This window comes from Salvelinus namaycush, chromosome 40, assembly GCF_016432855.1.
Source record: "Salvelinus namaycush isolate Seneca chromosome 40, SaNama_1.0, whole genome shotgun sequence".
NCBI lineage: Eukaryota > Metazoa > Chordata > Actinopteri > Salmoniformes > Salmonidae > Salvelinus > Salvelinus namaycush.
Window position 1 is genome coordinate 12,000,506 of NC_052346.1, and position 20,709 is coordinate 12,021,214.

Genomic DNA, 20,709 nt, shown 5'->3' on the forward strand with positions numbered 1-20,709 from the left:
GTGGAGGTTGATGACTCATCTTTACGAGTGGATAACATCGTGGAGGTTGATGACTCATCTTTACGAGTGGATAACATTGTGGAGGTTGATGACTCATCTTTACGAGTGGATAACATTGTGGAGGTTGAAGACTCATCTTTAGGAGTGGATAACATTGTGGAGGTTGATGACTCATCTTTAGGAGTGGATAACATCGTGGAGGTCGATGACCTGAGATTGAAAACACACACGCGGCTCAAACTCAGTCCTTCCGCACTGGGCAATACTTATTAGAGCACGTTAGCCCTACTTCTCACCCACTAAGTCAACAGAGACCCAGACACTCACCACCACACTTGATTCCAGGACCTGTCTAAGGCGCGCCGGTATCAATCAATATTGTATTGACGCTACATGGCACAAAGTAAAACAGTGTCCTCTAAGCGGACGGATTGTGAGCAGAAAGCCAGGAGAGATTATATTGCTTCACCAGCATACTAATTCACCCATGTCTGGGTGCTGGGAATCTGGGATGCACTGATGAAGACTCCATTCCATAAGGTCAGAGTGGTGTGATCACACATTACCGCTGATGGATGGATGCAGCATCTCATCCTGGTCTCAGGTCAGTGTGTCACAGTGTCAGTCATGGAAGCATCAACAAGACCTGATGTAGAGAATACTGTAGTACTAGTCTGTAGTACTAGTCTGTCCCAGGCTCTTCAATGAATCTGTTATCTTAACCTTTGACTAAGGAAAATCAACTGTTGTAGAATGTATTATCGTCTGCAGGCAATTTAAATGCACCATATTTGGTTCAAAGAATAAAGGTTCAATTTAAAATCCAAAACATTTTAAAATCATAAATGTATAATGGTAAGCACAGCACAAACGGTAGACAATCGTAAACAGTTACTTTATACCCTCAATGTAGATATTAGGATTCAATGTATTCTTATGCAATACAGTTAATTACAAAAAGTAAAAATTCAAATATAAAAGGTAGCCACTCAGACCTACAGTATGTCTCATACTTAACACTGACCTGTGTCAACGTAAGACAATTAATAGAGCATAATTATGAACACCTGAAAGCCCACCTTGAATACATGTACTCAACAAAGTAATTTAACTAATCCTTCATTTTGTACACCACAGTATATACAAGTAATGAATGCATACCAGCCATAGTTCTGTTTAAATGTAACGACAACAAATGAATACACAGCATGACCAATTAAAACTAAAGAATGTGTGACGGTTAACAGGATTCCTTCTGCAGAATAAATACTATATGACCTGGTGTGATGACCTGAACAGGCATTTCCTGGTTTGGCTCCTATAACCCTGAGGAGTTAGCTGATTGGTGCACCGGTGGTGACAAGTTTGTAATAGGCCCCTTTGAGAGCCATGAGCTGGTCATGTGGTCCCTGTTCGATGACGAAGCCCCTGGACATAACGGCAATGATGTCAGAGTTCTGGATGGTGGAGAGACGGTGGGCGATGACGATGCAGGTTCGGCCCTCCCTCGCTTTATCCAGCGCCTCTTGCACCGTCTGTAATGCAGGCACGCACGCACACACGCACGCACGCTCACACACGCACGCACGCACACACGCACGCACACACACACACACACACACACACACACACACACACACACACACACACACACACACACACACACAGCTTTGAGCTGGTTTCACAATCACCCATGACTCACCATGATTACTTGATTACTGCCTCTGCCTCATACAATGGACCTAAGGCTCAGGCAAATTGCATGCTTGCCTTGCCTCGTACCAATTCTAAAGCTATTTGGAATTGAAAGATCTGTATAAATTGAATCTATCCTTATCAGGTTCAGGACTTCTTCTACTGCTTGTGGTGATGACAGGCGGTTGTCATGGAGACATTACCTTCTCGCTCTCCGTGTCCAGGGCTGAAGTGGCTTCGTCCAGTAGCAGGATCTTAGGGTCGCGGATAATCGCCCTGGCGATTGCTATGCGCTGCTTCTGTCCCCGAGAGAGCTGGGAGCCCTGGGAACCCACGTTGGTGTCGTATTTCTAAAGGGAGAAATTCAAACTTTAAAGACACAAAAACTGGACATTTGTATTTGGATCTTAGTGTACGGGTATCTTTGATAGAAACGAAGATGTTAGAGTAACTGGCCACAACTGATTTAAATGACATATCTAAATCATTGGCGTTTCCTTCCTAATGGTGCTACAAACTTGCAATTTTGTGTTGTTTTAAGTTAGTACACTGACAGTGTTGTTTTAAGTTAGTACACTGACCGTGTTGTTTTAAATTAGTACACTGACAGTGTTGTTTTAAATTAGTACACTGACTGTGTTGTTTTAAATTAGTACACTGACCGTGTTGTTTTAAATTAGTACACTGTGTGACGACCCTCCCACTCTGTCTACCGTTTTCTCTCTCTTTGCTCTTGTTTCCTTATTAGGATGCCGGTGGGCGGAGTTGGGAGGGTCGTCAGTTACATGGGAAACACCTGGGCCCACTCTCCCAGGATAAATACACCACTTCCCCATTCATGGAGGAGACTCTCTCTATGTAGACACCTTAATAGATTCGGTTATGTTTCATGGGGCTTTTTCTGGTTGTTTGTTTTAGCATCTTTCAACACCCTGCATTATCACATTCATGCATGCAAAACATTCACTTACACTACTGATTACTGATTACACACACCATTGTATATTATACCTAGTTTCTTTATCTAATAAATATATTTTGTTACTCCTTATTTCCATGTGGTCTCCCTTTTGTTACGGGCTCTGAGCCGGTTCGTGACAAGTGGGGGCTCATCCGGGATTTTTGAACGTATTGGTTTGGGAGAACGTGGAGGTACGTGTTTGGTTTGCGTATTTTGTTTGAGTTTGATAGGCCCAGTATTGGTGGCCTTTGTTGTTTGGTTTGTGTGTTGCGTTGGAGAGAGTATAATGGTTAGTTTCCAGGCCCTGCCCAGCCTGGAAACTCTTGTTCTACTTTCTGTTGGGATAGCGGTCTGAGGTGAGTAATCGGCTGTGTACCTCAGTGGGAGATTTGGGTAGGGTAGTGGAACTTGCTACCCGGAGCTATAGCCTTTTACCCCTGATAGGCTTAGCGACCTGTTTCATTTTTGAAATATGTTGGGCATGGTTAATGTTTGTTATTTTTGTGTGGTGTCTGTGGACTGAGCAGTTGTCTCGGGGGCACATCCGTGGCTTGGTGGAATCTACCAGCGTGCTGGGGGGTTTATTTCCATGCCAGCGGGCTACAGTGCGTAAATACCCACCGCAAATCCGCACGAAGACTAGGGTTGAGTTAATGTAGGTTTGGGGAAGCTCCGTATCTCATCTCTCTTCTGTGGTGCTCAGGGTGATTGTCATTTCTTGAGTTGTGGTCTGGTGTGCTCAGCAGAGGGGAAGAGTGAGAATTTTTGTTGTAACTATGGCATCTTTTGTAGATGAGTTCATTCGCTTTCCATCAGAGGAACTATTAGAATTAGGTACTAAAGAACAGCTGTTGAAAGTCGCTGAATACTACAAGATTGAAATTAGTGATAAACGTCTAAAGAATTCTATTAGGTTGATATTGAAGGCCAATCTGATGGAGAGTGGTATTCTTGAAGTTACCACTGGGCCAGCTTCTGCTGAGGAGTCATCTCCCCGTAATGTTACAATGGCCATTCCATCGGTTAGTCCTAGTAGTCTTCTTTTTGAACAGCAGAAAGAACTGCTTCTGTTACAGCAGCAGCATGATCGTGAGAAGCTAGAGTATGATCGTGTAAAGTATGAAAAGGAATTAGATATGGAGCATGCTAAAATCAAGTTGCAACAAGAACGGATAGAGTTGGTTAGGGAAGGAAAGATTTCAGGGGAGAGTTTGTTCTGGGAAGGTGACCCAGATTTACCTAGGGGTCGTTCCTCTATTGGTCGTGCCCCGGACACATTTGATATTATTGGGAACTTAAGGTTATTGCCTCAGTTTAATGAAAAGGACCCTGAGACATTCTTTTCATTGTTTGAGCGTGTTGCTGACGCTAGGAGTTGGCCTGATTCTGACCGCACCTTAATGTTGCAGTGTGTGCTGACTGGTAAAGCGCAGGAAGCATATTCAGCTCTTAGTGTACACGACAGTGCCAGTTATGATAAGGTTAAAACGGCTGTGTTACAAATTTATGAATTGGTCCCTGAGGCTTACCGCCAACGATTTAGAACTTTAAAAAAGGATGATAAACAGACTCATGTTGAGTTTGCGCGACAATTATCTTTACAGTTTAATCGCTGGTGTTCCGCCTCTGAAGTTGTGACTTTCCAAGGGCTGTGTGATCTGATTATGTTAGAGCAATTTAAGGACACAATACCTGATCGTATTGCCACGTATATTAACGAACGAAAAGTAAAGAATGTCGTTGAAGCTGCGGTTTTGGCGGATGAGTATGTGTTGACTCACAAAAGTGTCTTTGCAGAGCCCCGTATTCGGAATGAGTGGGGGCGTTCGGATAGATTTGGGCTTCGCTCACCGAGATACTTTGGTTCACGGGCAGAGTTCAATTCAACTAGGGTTGAGCCTGAATCCCGTGGAAAAGCTGACTTTGGGCAAGAGTGTCATTACTGTCATGATTCAGGTCATTGGAAAAACGAATGTCCGGTTCTCAGGGAAAAGGACAAATTCAGTACGCGTGATTACGTTAAATCTAAGCCTACGGCGTTAGCTGCGCCTGTTTCACATCAGTTCACTCATGACCCATGGTCTCAGGCGCAGGTGAAAGTCCATATTCACCCAGGCTATTTACCTTTCATTACGGAAGGTTTTGTGTCTATATTAGGGAGTAAGGAATTGGTGCCAGTGAAGATCTTGAGAGACACAGGTGCCTCCGAATCGTTTGTGTTGGAGTCTGTGTTACCCTTTTCAGCTGAGACTGATTCGGGGAAGAGTGTTCTAATTAGGGGAATAGGTTTGAACACTCTTTCAGTTCCATTACATAAAATGATGTTGGATTGTGGGCTGGTAAAAGGTGAGGTTGTTGTGGGGGTGCGTCCTTCGTTGCCTATTGAGGGTGTTGACGTTGTTCTTGGGAATAACTTGGCTGGTGATCGTGTATGGCCTGTCGTGTTTCCATCTCGAGTTGTTTCCATAAAGCCGTCAGTTGTTGAGATTCCAGATGAGAGTGGACAGAGCTCCCCAGGGATGTTCCGTGCGTGTGCAGTGACGCGTTCTATGAGCCGTGGCGAACTGGTCACTGTGCCGACTGATGAGAATACCACAAAGAAATATGACACTGCTTTCCCTGTTATTCCGTTGTCTGTTACCCACTCAGATCTAGTCAGTGCGCAGCGGACTGACCCCACATTGGAAGAGTTGCGTGACCAAATTGTGCCTGTGGAACAGTTGGGAGATGTCGCCCATTGCTATTTTTTCCAAGAGGATGTCCTGATGAGAAAGTGGGTGTCTCATGGTAGTCGTTTTCTGGGGGAGGCGATTAGTCAGGTTGTGGTACCAGTAAAGCTTCGTGAGTTGGTTTTGACAACTTCTCACAATGGTGTTGCGGGACATATGGGTGTGAGGAAAACATACCATCGCATATTAAGACATTTCTTTTGGCCTAGATTAAAGAGGGATGTCTCTGATTTCATCAAAACTTGTCACACCTGTCAATTAACTGGTAAACCTAATCAAGCTATTAAGCCGGTACCACGGTTTCCTACTCCTGTACTCAGCCAACCTTTTGAGTATTTGATCCTTGACTGTGTGGGTCCTTTGCCTCGTACAAAAAAGGGTAGATGGAAATGAGTAGTCTGTTACGTTGGGAAGTGGCTATGAATCGTTGGGAATTAAAAAATTAAGGACTTTGTTCTTTTCGTTGGAGTTTGTAGCTGATGTGGTCTCGTGCGCCCTCTTCCTGAATGTTTGTAGGGTCATGTTCTGTCTTTCCTGTCTATTCCGTCCTGGTCTGGGGAGTCTTCTTTCCTCTTAAAAGTTGCTTCCTATGCACTAATGTTGCTGAGGTCTGGGGAGTCTTCTTTCCTCTTAAATGTTGCTTCCTATGTATTAAGGTTGCTGAGGTCTGGGAAGTCTTCTTTCCTCTTAAAGGTTGCTTCCCGTGCACAAAGGTTGCTGAGGTCTGGAGAGGAGGTTGGCTGGGGCAAATTTGGAAGTGGGAACACGTACCCCTCATAACTTTGGGACGCAAGTGCTGTGTCAGTTTGGGACGCAGAGGGCGGTATGTTCCGGGGTCCTTGTTGGTCCCCGGTTTTATGGGGGGGAATGTGACGACCCTCCCACTCTGTCTACCGTTTTCTCTCTCTTTGCTCTTGTTTCCTTATTAGGATGCCGGTGGGCGGAGTTGGGAGGGTCGTCAGTTACATGGGAAACACCTGGGCCCACTCTCCCAGGATAAATACACCACTTCCCCATTCATGGAGGAGACTCTCTCTATGTAGACACCTTAATAGATTCGGTTATGTTTCATGGGGCTTTTTCTGGTTGTTTGTTTTAGCATCTTTCAACACCCTGCATTATCACATTCATGCATGCAAAACATTCACTTACACTACTGATTACTGATTACACACACCATTGTATATTATACCTAGTTTCTTTATCTAATAAATATATTTTGTTACTCCTTATTTCCATGTGGTCTCCCTTTTGTTACGGGCTCTGAGCCGGTTCGTGACAACTGACAGTGTTGTTTTAAGTTAGTACACTGACCGTGTTGTTTTAAGTTAGTACACTGACCGTGTTGTTTTAAATTAGTACACTGACAGTGTTGTTTTAAATTAGTACACTGACCGTGTTGTTTTAAGTTAGTACACTGACCGTGTTGTTTTAAGTTAGTACACTGACCGTGTTTTTTTAAGTTAGTACACTGACCGTGTTGTTTTAAATTAGTACACTGACCGTGTTGTTTTAAGTTAGTACACTGACCGTGTTGTTTTAAGTTAGTACACTGACAGTGTTGTTTTAAATTAGTACACTGACCATGTTGTTTTAAATTAGTACACTGACCGTGTTGTTTTAAATTAGTACACTGACCATGTTGTTTTAAATTAGTACACTGACCGTGTTGTTTTAAGTTAGTACACTGACAGTGTTGTTTTAAATTAGTACACTGACCATGTTGTTTTAAATTAGTACACTGACCGTGTTGTTTTAAGTTAGTACACTGACCGTGTTGTTTTAAATTAGTACACTGACCGTGTTGTTTTAAATTAGTACACTGACTGTGTTGTTTTAAATTAGTACACTGACCGTGTTGTTTTAAATTAGTACACTGACCGTGTTGTTTTAAATTAGTACACTGACCGTGTTGTTTTAAATTAGTACACTGACCGTGTTGTTTTAAATTAGTACACTGACAGTGTTGTTTTAAATTAGTACACTGACTGTGTTGTTTTAAGTTAGTACACTGACCGTGTTGTTTTAAGTTAGTACACTGACCGTGTTGTTTTAAATTAGTACACTGACCGTGTTGTTTTAAATTAGTACACTGACCGTGTTGTTTTAAGTTAGTACACTGACTGTGTTGTTTTAAATTAGTACACTGACCATGTTGTTTTAAATTAGTACACTGACCGTGTTGTTTTAAATTAGTACACTGACCATGTTCTTTTAAATTAGTACACTGACCGTGTTGTTTTAAGTTAGTACACTGACCGTGTTGTTTTAAGTTAGTACACTGACCGTGTTGTTTTAAATTAGTACACTGACAGTGTTGTTTTAAGTTAGTACACTGACCGTGTTGTTTTAAGTTAGTACACTGACCGTGTTGTTTTAAATTAGTACACTGACAGTGTTGTTTTAAATTAGTACACTGACTGTGTTGTTTTAAATTAGTACACTGACCGTGTTGTTTTAAATTAGTACACTGACAGTGTTGTTTTAAGTTAGTACACTGACCGTGTTGTTTTAAGTTAGTACACTGACCGTGTTGTTTTAAATTAGTACACTGACAGTGTTGTTTTAAATTAGTACACTGACCGTGTTGTTTTAAGTTAGTACACTGACCGTGTTGTTTTAAGTTAGTACACTGACCGTGTTGTTTTAAGTTAGTACACTGACCGTGTTGTTTTAAATTAGTACACTGACCGTGTTGTTTTAAGTTAGTACACTGACCGTGTTGTTTTAAGTTAGTACACTGACAGTGTTGTTTTAAGTTAGTACACTGACCGTGTTGTTTTAAGTTAGTACACTGACAGTGTTGTTTTAAGTTAGTACACTGACAGTGTTGTTTTAAGTTAGTACACTGACCGTGTTGTTTTAAATTAGTACACTGACCGTGTTGTTTTAAATTAGTACACTGACCGTGTTGTTTTAAATTAGTACACTGACCGTGTTGTTTTAAATTAGTACACTGACCATGTTGTTTTAAATTAGTACACTGACCGTGTTGTTTTAAATTAGTACACTGACCATGTTGTTTTAAATTAGTACACTGACCGTGTTGTTTTAAGTTAGTACACTGACAGTGTTGTTTTAAATTAGTACACTGACCATGTTGTTTTAAATTAGTACACTGACCGTGTTGTTTTAAATTAGTACACTGACCATGTTGTTTTAAATTAGTACACTGACCGTGTTGTTTTAAGTTAGTACACTGACAGTGTTGTTTTAAATTAGTACACTGACCATGTTGTTTTAAATTAGTACACTGACCGTGTTGTTTTAAATTAGTACACTGACCATGTTGTTTTAAATTAGTACACTGACCGTGTTGTTTTAAGTTAGTACACTGACAGTGTTGTTTTAAATTAGTACACTGACCATGTTGTTTTAAATTAGTACACTGACCGTGTTGTTTTAAGTTAGTACACTGACCGTGTTGTTTTAAATTAGTACACTGACCGTGTTGTTTTAAATTAGTACACTGACTGTGTTGTTTTAAATTAGTACACTGACCGTGTTGTTTTAAATTAGTACACTGACCGTGTTGTTTTAAATTAGTACACTGACCGTGTTGTTTTAAATTAGTACACTGACCGTGTTGTTTTAAATTAGTACACTGACAGTGTTGTTTTAAATTAGTACACTGACTGTGTTGTTTTAAGTTAGTACACTGACCGTGTTGTTTTAAGTTAGTACACTGACCGTGTTGTTTTAAATTAGTACACTGACCGTGTTGTTTTAAATTAGTACACTGACCGTGTTGTTTTAAATTAGTACACTGACCGTGTTGTTTTAAGTTAGTACACTGACTGTGTTGTTTTAAATTAGTACACTGACCATGTTGTTTTAAATTAGTACACTGACCGTGTTGTTTTAAATTAGTACACTGACCATGTTGTTTTAAATTAGTACACTGACCGTGTTGTTTTAAGTTAGTACACTGACCGTGTTGTTTTAAATTAGTACACTTACAGCAGCATTACCTCAGGTAGTGTCATGACAAAGTCGTGGAGCTGGGCTTTCTTGGATGCGGAGATTATGTCATTCATGCTGACTTCGCGTAGGTTGTCTCCGTACTTGATGTTGTCTCCGATGCTACAGTCAAACAGAATGGGCTCCTGGGATACGATGCCGATCTTGGAGCGCAGGTACGAGACGTTGACCTGAGTCGAGTCATGGCCATCAATAATCTGCAATGCAACGTGGAAAATCCAGTCAACTATCCTGTGAACTAATCCAGCTCCCAGGATACCCCCATTGTCTTACAGTCTTTATACCTCTAGAGACATATATGGGGATTTTGCGTGCTGCTGAGAGAAACTGAGGACTCACCACTTTGCCCTGGTCGGGGTCATAGAATCTCTCCAGTAGCTGGACGCTGGTGCTCTTCCCACAGCCGCTGCTGCCCACGAAGGCCAGCGTCTGGCCGGGCTTTACCGACACGTTGAGGCCGTTCAGCACCTGGATGTCTGGCCGGGTCGGGTACGTGAACTTACAGTCAATGAACTCTAAGTTCCCTCTGAAATCAGGCTGGACGAGAGAGAGAGAGGGGGCGGGGCGTGAGCGAGAGAGAGAGAGAGAGTGAGTGCGTGTTTGTGTGTGCGTGCGTGGGTGACATGTACCCATTTGTCCCCCTCGTTGCTGTAGACGCTGATCTTTGGCACGCGGTCGAGGAGCTGGAAAAAACGGGCAGCTGAAATCTTGGCTTTGGCGTAGTCTGGGGTGTAGGAAGAGGCTCGGCCCAGTGCTGTGCCACTGGTCACTATGGCTGAGATCACTCTGAACCAATCACAGAGAGACAATGGGGTTTAGTTAAGTTAATATAAAGAAATAAACAAAGGTCGTGGAAAGGTGGTGGAGGTAGTGGAATACATCTTGGACAATGTGATTTCATGGTCTGTTTATATTGTTGACAGGTATGCAGGCAGACAGGCAGACAGGCAGACAGGCAGACAGGCAGACGGACAGGCAGGCAGACAGTTTCTCTCACCTGAAGACCAGGCTGAAGTGGAGGCCCTCCTGGCGCACCAGGTACCCTCCAAACCTGTAGGAGGCACTGTTGGCCATGAAGATGACACACTGGGCAAAGCCGTAGCAGGCACCGTACACGTTGGCCTTCTGCTTGGCGGCCTGGTACGGAGCCTCCAGGTGAGCCTCGTACATCTCCACAAATCTCTGTTCCTTTCCCAGCCCCGCGATGGTGCGGATGTTGTTCAGGGCCTCGCCAGAGATCTACAAAAGATACCACAGAGATGTCACAACCACCCACCACTACCACCTTGTAAGTCTAGAATAGGAAGTAGGAACTGTCTACAGTACAGGAACTATACGCATTATCTCTACCACACTGTAAGATAAGCTCTCCAGTGGGTTTACTGTGACGAGGTTTCAGGAAGCGCTCACCTGATGTCTATAACAGACATTACAATAGTTACAGGCTGAAATATCTTAGAATATGACACAAGGGAAGTTCTGTGGTAGTGACTTTGCTTGAATGACCCTAACAGAAGCTTTCGAGAAACATGTTGATAACGTATTGATAGCTAATGTGTGAAGTTAGTGTACAGCCTTGCTTTAATGACAATTCACTTCCAGTCACAGTAGCACCATGTGACTCCAGCCTGTGTTACAAACAGCCCTGGCCAGTGAGTCGGTGGAGTACTGTAGCCTACCCGTCCTGCATCCTCCATGGCCTGTTTGTCCTGCTTGGCGAAGCCAGTGAGCATCTTAGCCTGGAATCCTCCAGACAAAGCCAGGAATGGCAGGAAGCACAGGATGACCAGGCTGAGCTTCCAGCTGAAGTAGAAGGAAATGATGACGGCCACACCAATGTTGGTCAGAGAGTTAACGATCATGCCGATCTGAGAGCCAGTGGCCTAGGAGAGGATGAGGGAGCGGTATCAATCAATTCATTTGGGTTTGGAATAGGTTATTTACCCAGAATGCCAGATGGGTGAGGTTTTCTTTTGGGTCTGCTGCATTAGTTCCATTGCACTCCATTAAATCAAGTATTTGAAAGACACTAATACTATTTGATTTGAGGTCTGGTAACTGCCCTATATTAGGACTATATGAGGTCCATACTGACCCCTTGGACCTGGGAGGCGTCAGTGGCCAGCCGTGTGGTCAGAGCCCCGGGGCTGTTCCTGTGGTCATCGAACCAGCCCACCTCCTGACCCAACATGGCGTGGAAACCCATCCTCCTCAAGCGCCTTGTCAGCAGCTCCCCAGACTTAGAGAAGGCATAGCCCTGGTGGAGACACCGACACCATCAGATCAGGTTAAGGGAAATGACAAAAACACAGAGAGAGAGTTTAGAGAAGCAGGAGAATGGATTCGGTTAATGTGAAGATTAAGAAAGGTGAACATAAAGGATGGGAGGGTGGTAGGAAGGGAGGGTGGTAGGAAGGGTGGTAGGGAGGGAGGGAGGGAGGGAGGGAGGGAGGGAGGGAGGGAGGGAGGGAGGGAGGGACATGTACTTGGAGCATCTGGGTGATGAAGGACGTCACTCCGACCAGCACAAAGAACATGCAGATACCATTGATCTCCCTCCTCTGAGCCTCTGGGTCTGGTATGGAGAATGTCTACAGGAACACACACATACACTGATTAAGCTAATGAACCGATATTCAATGAAGACTGTCTTGTCAATACTACACCCCTCCACCTTACCGCCAGAATCTGACTGAAGAGCAGGGAGTACACTGGGTTGACTCCTCCGTTGACAGCTGCTCCGATGGTTCCAAACAGCATGTAGGGCCACTCAGGGGCATTGTACTTCAGGATCCTGGTCACTGGAGCAGGCTCAACTTGTTCCTCGACCTCTTCCTCCTCCACAAAGGCACTCTGGACACATTAAGACATATATATACACACACGTGTATGGACTATGGATACATGCATAACAAATGCACACATGTAAACTGTAGATTACCTGGAAAGGGAAAGCGGCAAGTAACCCCGTTTAACTCTGTTGATGACTCCCGTACCAACCTCCTTCACACACACACACACACACACACACCACACACACACACACCACACACACACACACACACACACACACACCACACACACACACACACACACACACACACACACACACACACACACACACACACACACACACACACACACATACACACATACACACACACTCTGACCTTGCCCGCGTCTGCCTGAGATATGAAGGATTCTGCTTCTGGAATGAGGTTGGACAGCTGTGAGCGGGTCCTCTTCCTGATAGAGGCTCTGTACAACAACAGACAAGCACCAAGTCAATGCACTACCGAGATGCAAAATGACAGTCAGCATTCTGGCACAAAATGTCTGCCATGCTTCACCCAGATGTGTGTCGGATTCACTGTAACCAGATATGAGTGAGGCCTTGTGAAAAGGATGTGAAGTGCATCATGAGAGATGTAGTTCTACAGTACCTGAGACTGGCTCTGTAACTCCCGGCCCTGGATAAACTCTTCTGCTCTGGCTCGTCATTGCCCGCCACTGACACAGGCAAAAGGAGGGAGGTTATTATACAAAATGTTATAAGAAATGTTTTGTTAAAGGTGTTCCTGCACATTCATTTCTCTCTTAATACTTTTTATGTTGACAAAAGTGTGTGCAAGTCAACTTTAGAATTTTGGCAGAGGATGGGGATGCATTGATCTCATAGAGACCTACTCTGTCTGGCCTTCTGGTTGAGAGCCTTGTCTCCTTGGCTTTGTAGGGTGACCAGAGTGAAGTAAACACCCTTCCTCTCCAGCAGCTCATCATGCTTGCCCCTCTCCACCGCCCGCCCATGCTCGTAGCCCACGATCACGTCCGCGTTCTTAATGGTGGATAGGCGATGGGCTATGGAGATGGTGGTGCGGCCATTGCGTACCTTATAGGAGATAAACATGAGACGTTATCCTACCTGGCTACGGTGAATATGGTTATTTTCATAATTGTTTTTCTACCATTTGTCACGTACTTAGGTCTGATCATGTTGTATGAAAGATGATATACGAACACAATCTATCATCAGAGTTATCCTTACTATTATTAATGAATTGATCCTAGCAGAGACACTTCCTGGTCACTTCCTGCTTTATTTTGGGAATATGGTGCTATTTGGGACGCAATCACTCACTTTGTCCAGAGCCTCCTGTACCACAGCCTCACTCTCATTGTCCAGAGCGGAGGTGGCCATGTCCAGCAGTAGGATCCGGGGGTTCCTGACCAGAGCTCGGGCGATGGCGATGCGCTGCTTCTGACCGCCGCTCATCTGACCTCCGCCCTCTCCCACCAGTGTGTCAAATTTCTGTTGCACCAATCACAAGTCTTTATGTCATTGAACTGAAAGGCCATGTGACAGTAGACAGACAGTAGACAGTAGATGTTGAGTCAGTAATGTTTTGAACGTTTTTAAGCCTTTGAAAAACACTGGAGACAAAAGTCACAAATAAGTAGTCTGGGTTCCAGATCGGACTATCGTTGTCATGTTAGTGTAACAGTTTTCCTTCCGTCCCTCTCCTCGCCCCTACCTGGGCTTGAACCAGGGACCCTCTGCCCACATCAACAACTGACACCCTCGAAGCATCGTTACCTATCGCTCCATAAAAGCCGTGAAACAACTACTTCAAGGTCTCAGAGCGAGTGACGTCACCGATTGAAACGCTATTAGCACTCGCCCTGCTAACTAGCTAGCCATTTCACACCGGTTACACTAGCCCTCAATGTATAGCGCGCTAAATGCTGTCAACCTCACCTGTGGTAGGTCCATGATAAAGTTGTAGGCATTAGCCTCCTTGGTGGCGTGGATGATGTCATCCAGGGTGACTCCGGGGCGACCGTAGCGGATGTTCTCGGCGATGGTTGTGGCAAACAACACAGGCTCCTGCTCCACGATGCCCATCAACGAACGTAGCCATTGGATGTTCAGGCCTCTGATGTCATGGCCATCCAAGGTCACCTGAGACAAGGCATAAACAAGGAGAAAGAGAGAATGGGAGGGAGAAAAATGGGACATTTAAAATGTCTCTACACTATTTCCTCTAAAGACTCTCTCAGTGATACACTTTAGTGGAGGTGCACTTTTGTACTGATAAAAGTAGTATTATTTTACTAATGTGTTACATCATGTTAAATATATGTCAAGGAAGAGAACATACCATGCCCTCCTTGGGGTCGTAGAAGCGTTGGATGAGCTGCACGGCGGTACTCTTCCCAGCTCCACTGGGCCCCACAAAGGCGGTCGTCTCGCCAGAATTCACTGCTACACTCAGCTTGTCCAGGATCTGACACGGCACAAAGCAAATTACAGACTGCATCTTTAAGGAAATATTCCACAATCGCCCTGAGATACAATAATCAGATGCATGTCGTCGTTATAGGAAATACTAAGCCACAGTACCACGACTTCAGGTCTGGAAGGGTAGTGAAAGGTGACGTTATGGAACTCAATGTCCCCTTTGACCTTGTCCAGTTTGTACCCTGCTTCTGAGAGGCAGTCGATGTCCGGCTCCTAGGCACAGTGACACAGCCAGACAAATGGAAGTGTTAACCACCAGGGCTGTTTAAAGTGAGCGTGCACACACAGTAAATGGAATGCTCAATGAAATTCTCCAACAATGTTGAGTTTCCTACCCTGTCGATGGTCTCAAAGATGATGGTAGCAGCTCCTCTTCCTGCAGCAAATGCCTCCAGACATGGAGATGCCTGCCCTAAGTTCAGGGCTGCTATCAGCACACCAAAGAAAACCTGCGATGACAGACAAGACAGTGGAAAGGACAGATGAGGTGATCATTATTTTTTAAGCTCTTACTGTTTATTATTCATTCATAAATCAAATACATTTGATTCACAGTCTATAGCTGAACTACTTACGGACTCTTTATAAAGTATACCTTCATGGTGTTGGCCGTATGGTTACAAAATAGTACCTGTAACAGTGTTCCGGGGCTGTACTCCTGTGTGTCCACCACTAGGCTGGATCCGTACCAGAAGGCCAGGGCGTAACACAGGAAGATGATAAACCACATGTAGCCTGTGAAGAAGCCCATGATCAGGCCCTTCCTGATGCCCCAACGCTGAGCTGCGATCAGATTCTTGTCATACCTGGGAGAGAGAGAAAGGGACAGAGGGTTAAAGATGCAATCCGGGATCTTAAGCACGACAAAATCGTAACATATCATACGAATTCCAACAAACAATTGTGATTTTTTTTTGCAGGATTGGAATTGCACAATTGGATGACATCGTACACAAAAAACAGGGACCCGTTTTGGCTCGTGAGCACTACTTTCAAAACTACTTGCTGAAATTATACAAAAGTTCTGGAGCGTCCCTTTAAACTGGGATAGAGGCCCAGCACGCAATATAATATGTAAGGTGGTGCTACTAGTTGCCCCTTAAGGAGAAAACAATTAATGGAATTAAACAGTATATAGTGAGGCTGATCAAGGTAAAGAATATCAAATTTGTCTGGCGAGTATTGACACTTACAAATTCAGCAAATAACTAAAGGAGAAATTGTTGGGGCAGTTTCTGTCATGTTATTATATTACCTCTCCACTTCCTTTAGCTCTCCTCCGAAAGCAGCCACTGTTCTGATGGAGGTGAGCACCTCGTCGGCCACGGCTCCAGCCTTAGCATAGGCCTGCAGCTCCTGACCTGTCAGCTTGGCCACAAACTAGACGAGAGCAGAGGAGGTAAGTAGAAAGGTGCAGTCAGTACAGTACACTTACTAACTCCCACCTCAATGGAGCTCAATGAGAATCGACACATAGTAAATGAATAATGTAAATCATAGGCCTAGTTCTAATACTCATAAATGAGCTTTCCTTGTCGCCTTTAACTTTCATTGTCTCCTTTACTAAGTGTCCACTAGTAAATTGCTTTCATCTATCCATTCCTAACAGAGTTAAACGGAGAGGAGGGAAGGAAAGGGACCGTTTCAGTTTATTGGGACAGGAAGTGACCACATTGATTGACGATGACCATCCTACCAGAGCCATGAGGGCGGCCCCGACTCCAATTAGAGGGCTGGCTGCGATGATGACGAGCGTTAACTTCCATCCCTTCACAAAGCCCATCGCAAAACCACACACGAAGGTGGTGAAGCGCTGGATAAAGATGCTCACTTGATCCGCAATGGCGTCATTGATCTTGTTGATGTCACTGTGAAATAGCGGAGCACACCACAGACATGAGTCATGAGAGTCATTAGCATTTTTCCAGGTCAGGTCAAGTTCAAGAACAACTACAGATGTATATTCTTAATTTGGGCCAGTTTGCTAAAGCAGAAAAATAATCCTGCAGCAACAGGAAATGTGAATTATTATGTGGACCATAATAACCAAATTAAGATCCTACATCTGTACTGGTCCTAAACATGATAGGAAATGCAAATGTTCCCAGAACTTTTTCTATTAAAACCTAACAGGGGAATTTGGTCTGTGTTTTTCTCTTACTCTGACATGCGTGTGTTTAACTCTCCAGTCGAGTTGCAGTCGAACCAGCCGATCTCCATCCTCATCACCTTCCTGAAGTACATCTTTCTGATGATCTGGATCTGTCGCGCTGCAGACGTCACCCACAACGAGATCTAAAAGAGAAATAAGGCATTCAAAGCAATCAAGATCTAGCGCTCTGTCATCAAACTGCTTGAACTCAGTATGTTGATGCAAACTATATACTTACTTGAAGGTATCCTAGCAAGAAAACTGCGCATCCAATGGCAACGTAATAGTAGGCAAAATTGGTCATCTCATACTCAATGTCCAGAAGCCTGAAAATGAGTGTCATACAGATGTAGGATCTTAATTTCAGCCAGTTTGCTAAAGCAGGAAAATAATCCTGCAGCTACAGGGAATGTGAATTATTATGTGGATTATAATTCATTTACATTTTTGTAGGGGTTGATACATTTTTTGTAAGGGAAAATCAAGTCTGACATTTCAAAGTGGAATTACAACCATCTGAAGCCTTATTAAACCTTGAATACACTACAGGTTTTACATGTCATGCATCGCAGGAAAGTTTTCCTGCAACAGTGTGATCAAATTAAGAGTCTACATCTGTAAACTAATTACAAAAGACAACAGCTTGAGACAACAAGAAGACCCTAACCTTACCCTAAAATACATAAAGAGACCATTTTCCCTGTGTAACCTGCCCATGACAGTAGGCTACTATAGTTGTCAAATAAAATAATTTTTCTATCCTTAATCCTTGATATAGAAATTCCATGTACAGCAACGTCCTACTCTTGTGCGCAGCAACAAATAGGACTTACCCACAAGTTAAATTCTTCATCTTATCAGTGTTATTGCTGTCCAGCCAGTCTGTCCATACTGACTGGTTCTTCCACTGTATGGTGTTGTTGATACATTCCTTTCTGGGGTCCAGGAGCTCCTGTAACTCGATGTCATACTCGATGAAGGTGTCGGTGAGCATCCCGAACACCAGCAGCATGAGAGGCTGGGCGGAACCGTGGAGGAAGGCACACACACTACCCCCCACCATCATCAGGGTCTCCCGGCAAGTGGCGAAACGGAACTGCAAATACACACACACACACACCGAACATACACACACAAACACACACACAACCAACCAATGGGTCAGTCATCACAACAGGTGTTCTGATAATCTGACCTATCATCTCAGAGTGTACTACCTGGACTAAATATGCATGCTTTAACCACTGTAACCATGTAGATTTTAATATCGTCATTGCCACAACAAAGGCATCCCATGGGAACCTGCCTGTGTGTGATGAGTCTGGCCCATGATGCTCCATTCTCATATTGTACCTACCATTCTTGTACCCGTTTCTGAAGATTTCCAGTCCAGTTGTGGTTTAAAGTTCTTATGTACAAGAGTTATGAACCAGCTCTCCCACACATGAGATAAAATAAAAACGTATTCATGTGACCTTCACACTACACTACACAACCGCACAGTGAATTCACTGAAGGAACCATAGAGTTAGATACTGTTTTGTTTCATCTCTATGAAAAGAAACACATAAAATACTTTACCAGCTGAAAGAAGCCAATCCTGATAGCAGCTTCATTCTTCTTGTTTGGAGACCTGGGACAATCACGGAGAAATTAGTCAAAGCCTAAAGGACATGAGGGGGAATAATGTAGGGGGAGAAGATGGACTTACTTTGTGTCCTGTTTCGGGTTCCCCATCATCCTGCAGCGGAGAAAAAAAGAACATGTTATTAAATGTGACCTTGTTTTTACGTGTCACAATTCTGAGAAACATGATAAGAAATGGGCTCCGGAGTGGCGCAGCGTTCTAAGGCACCGCATCTCAGTGCTAGAGGTGTCACTACAGACCCTGGTTCGATTCCAGGCTGTATCACAACCGGCTGTGATTGGGAGTCCCATAGGGCGGCGCACAATTGTCCCAGCATCATCCGGGTTTGGCCAGGGTAGGCCGACATTGTAAATAAGAATTTGTTCTTAACTGACTTGCCTAGTTAAATAAAGGTTAAATAAAAAAATCCACAAACTTATTTTGTTTAATTTATCAATTTTACCAACAAGAACACAAACCACACAGAATATAAGTCATGACAAGTGTTTGTTTTTTTTAATCTGAGAAAGATGCACTTACATGTATGCATCGTTAGGTTCTGTAATAAAGAGATGATAAAGAGATATTATACTTTTCTAAAGCAGTGTTTATATCAGGACAATGACATCAAAATCATGCATTGAACATAATCATATTCATGCAGGTGTACCTTCATCATCAAAACCATTGTTTTCTTCTCCCAGCTTTTTGATGCTGTGTAATTTCACTGATCCAGCAGGCATCCTGGACTGTCTACAATACATTTATAAGAGGAAAAATATATAATAAAAATGAATTACAAAGCCAAAATACATCCCAATTGAAATGTATTGTATTATCACTGAGATACCTACCAACTTGTTTCCCAAATCCAATAAAAAACAACGTATCTCCTCTTTGCACTAAAATCCTTGTTGGATTCTGCTTCTTTACATTATAGTCGATCCAATTGTACAGTACACTGATGTGCTCCAGTCCGTACTAAGACGTGCTGCCGAGTCCACCTGACAGCTTGGTGCCACCACTGTGTGTCTGTAGAGATGGCAGGTGGTCACTGATAGTAGGTAAAGAGTAGACTGATAGGGTGACTGTGGGCTGGAAGAGGCTGAGGCCCTCTGCACCACGTACTTATTGGACACACAAGCCAGGTTCACGCTGGAACTTCAGGTCATACGATTGTGTTTAGAGGTAAGTGTCCTGTCGGTTCGTACTGCCCTAGGGGCCGATGACCCAGCTATGCAAAGAGTAGGAGAGAGCATGGTACAAAAACAAATCCAGACCCTTTACTACATCGCTCTCCTTGCAATGAAAAGGAATCTGGTCAAATAATTTGCATATCAGGGTTTTACACTTGCAATTGCACTCATGGTGATATGTGTTTTTCTTAAATTCAACCATAAATTAGGGCTAAATGGATGTTATGAGAATGTCAGATAATCATTTTCAAGAATACATAACAAGTAATGATATTAAGCCACAATCACCATCACAATCTGAGGTATGCCTACTTTCGTTAAAGGACTGTTCTCGCATTTTTATTAAAGTGATCAAAAACCATGGCAAAATCTATAAGACATCCATCGATGATTAGGCTCAGCGTTACACATTCATCATATCACATTGATGACTTCTAAAAGATATTACAGTTTATCGACCCTTCTGCATGTGAACACAAACAGTGTGTGAAGACAGGATACTGTCCAAGAGTTGAAGCTAAGTCAAACACCTTCCAGGTCATCACCCTCAGGGCTGCTGTCCTCTTCAGTCCTAAACAAGCCAATATGATCTGTCTGAAATTATGGTCATACATTTGTTTCGTTTGCATTTTAGCAGTCTTGTCATAACAGGTTTTCTCCTAACTGGGATGTTTTACCTTAACACTGTTGCTTTTACTTGCTTTCATGGGGTTGGGAAGCCATTACTAACAAGCAACAATACTTCCAATTTGAGACCACAACCTTATTCAAGGAGTAGTACTTTAACTCAAACCAATTTTCCTTTTTGTTTGTGAATTGCAACTGTAAATGGTATGTTTTCTCTCACCATTGGGAAGCAGGTGAATAGGCCTGTGACACAGTGCTTGTGAAGGCTACTGACAGGTGAGGAAAAGGTTCTGGAAACATGCTTGTGAAACATACCCAAATAAGCGAACAGTTTGTTACGTAATGATTAACTCCCAAAGTAAGTAGTGTTGCCCATTATAGCAACATTATGATAATTCACATTGCAGACCATTACAGGCCACTGCAAGCATTGTTCCTGCTC

The 20,709-nt window shown here is 43.5% G+C and overlaps 1 protein-coding gene across 1 annotated transcript; it reads right to left on the bottom strand.

Moving 5' to 3' along the window:
- Positions 1-876: 876 nt before the first annotated feature.
- LOC120033298 (bile salt export pump-like) lies at positions 877-19,560 on the bottom strand. Its single transcript, XM_038979575.1, has 29 exons — positions 19,299-19,560; positions 19,115-19,197; positions 18,985-19,003; positions 18,529-18,558; positions 18,399-18,450; positions 17,651-17,913; positions 17,056-17,143; positions 16,827-16,960; positions 16,362-16,533; positions 15,921-16,045; positions 15,297-15,471; positions 15,001-15,114; positions 14,768-14,878; positions 14,526-14,651; positions 14,123-14,326; positions 13,505-13,675; positions 13,054-13,255; positions 12,810-12,876; positions 12,537-12,624; positions 12,046-12,219; positions 11,853-11,957; positions 11,462-11,623; positions 11,046-11,249; positions 10,364-10,605; positions 9,996-10,152; positions 9,706-9,903; positions 9,357-9,563; positions 1,899-2,045; positions 877-1,535 (listed from the first exon to the last, which is right to left on the bottom strand). Exons 2-29 carry the CDS (start codon positions 19,185-19,187, stop codon positions 1,335-1,337), a joined length of 4,011 nt encoding a protein of 1,336 aa, XP_038835503.1. The 5' UTR covers positions 19,188-19,197; positions 19,299-19,560; the 3' UTR covers positions 877-1,334.
- Positions 19,561-20,709: the final 1,149 nt, after the last annotated feature.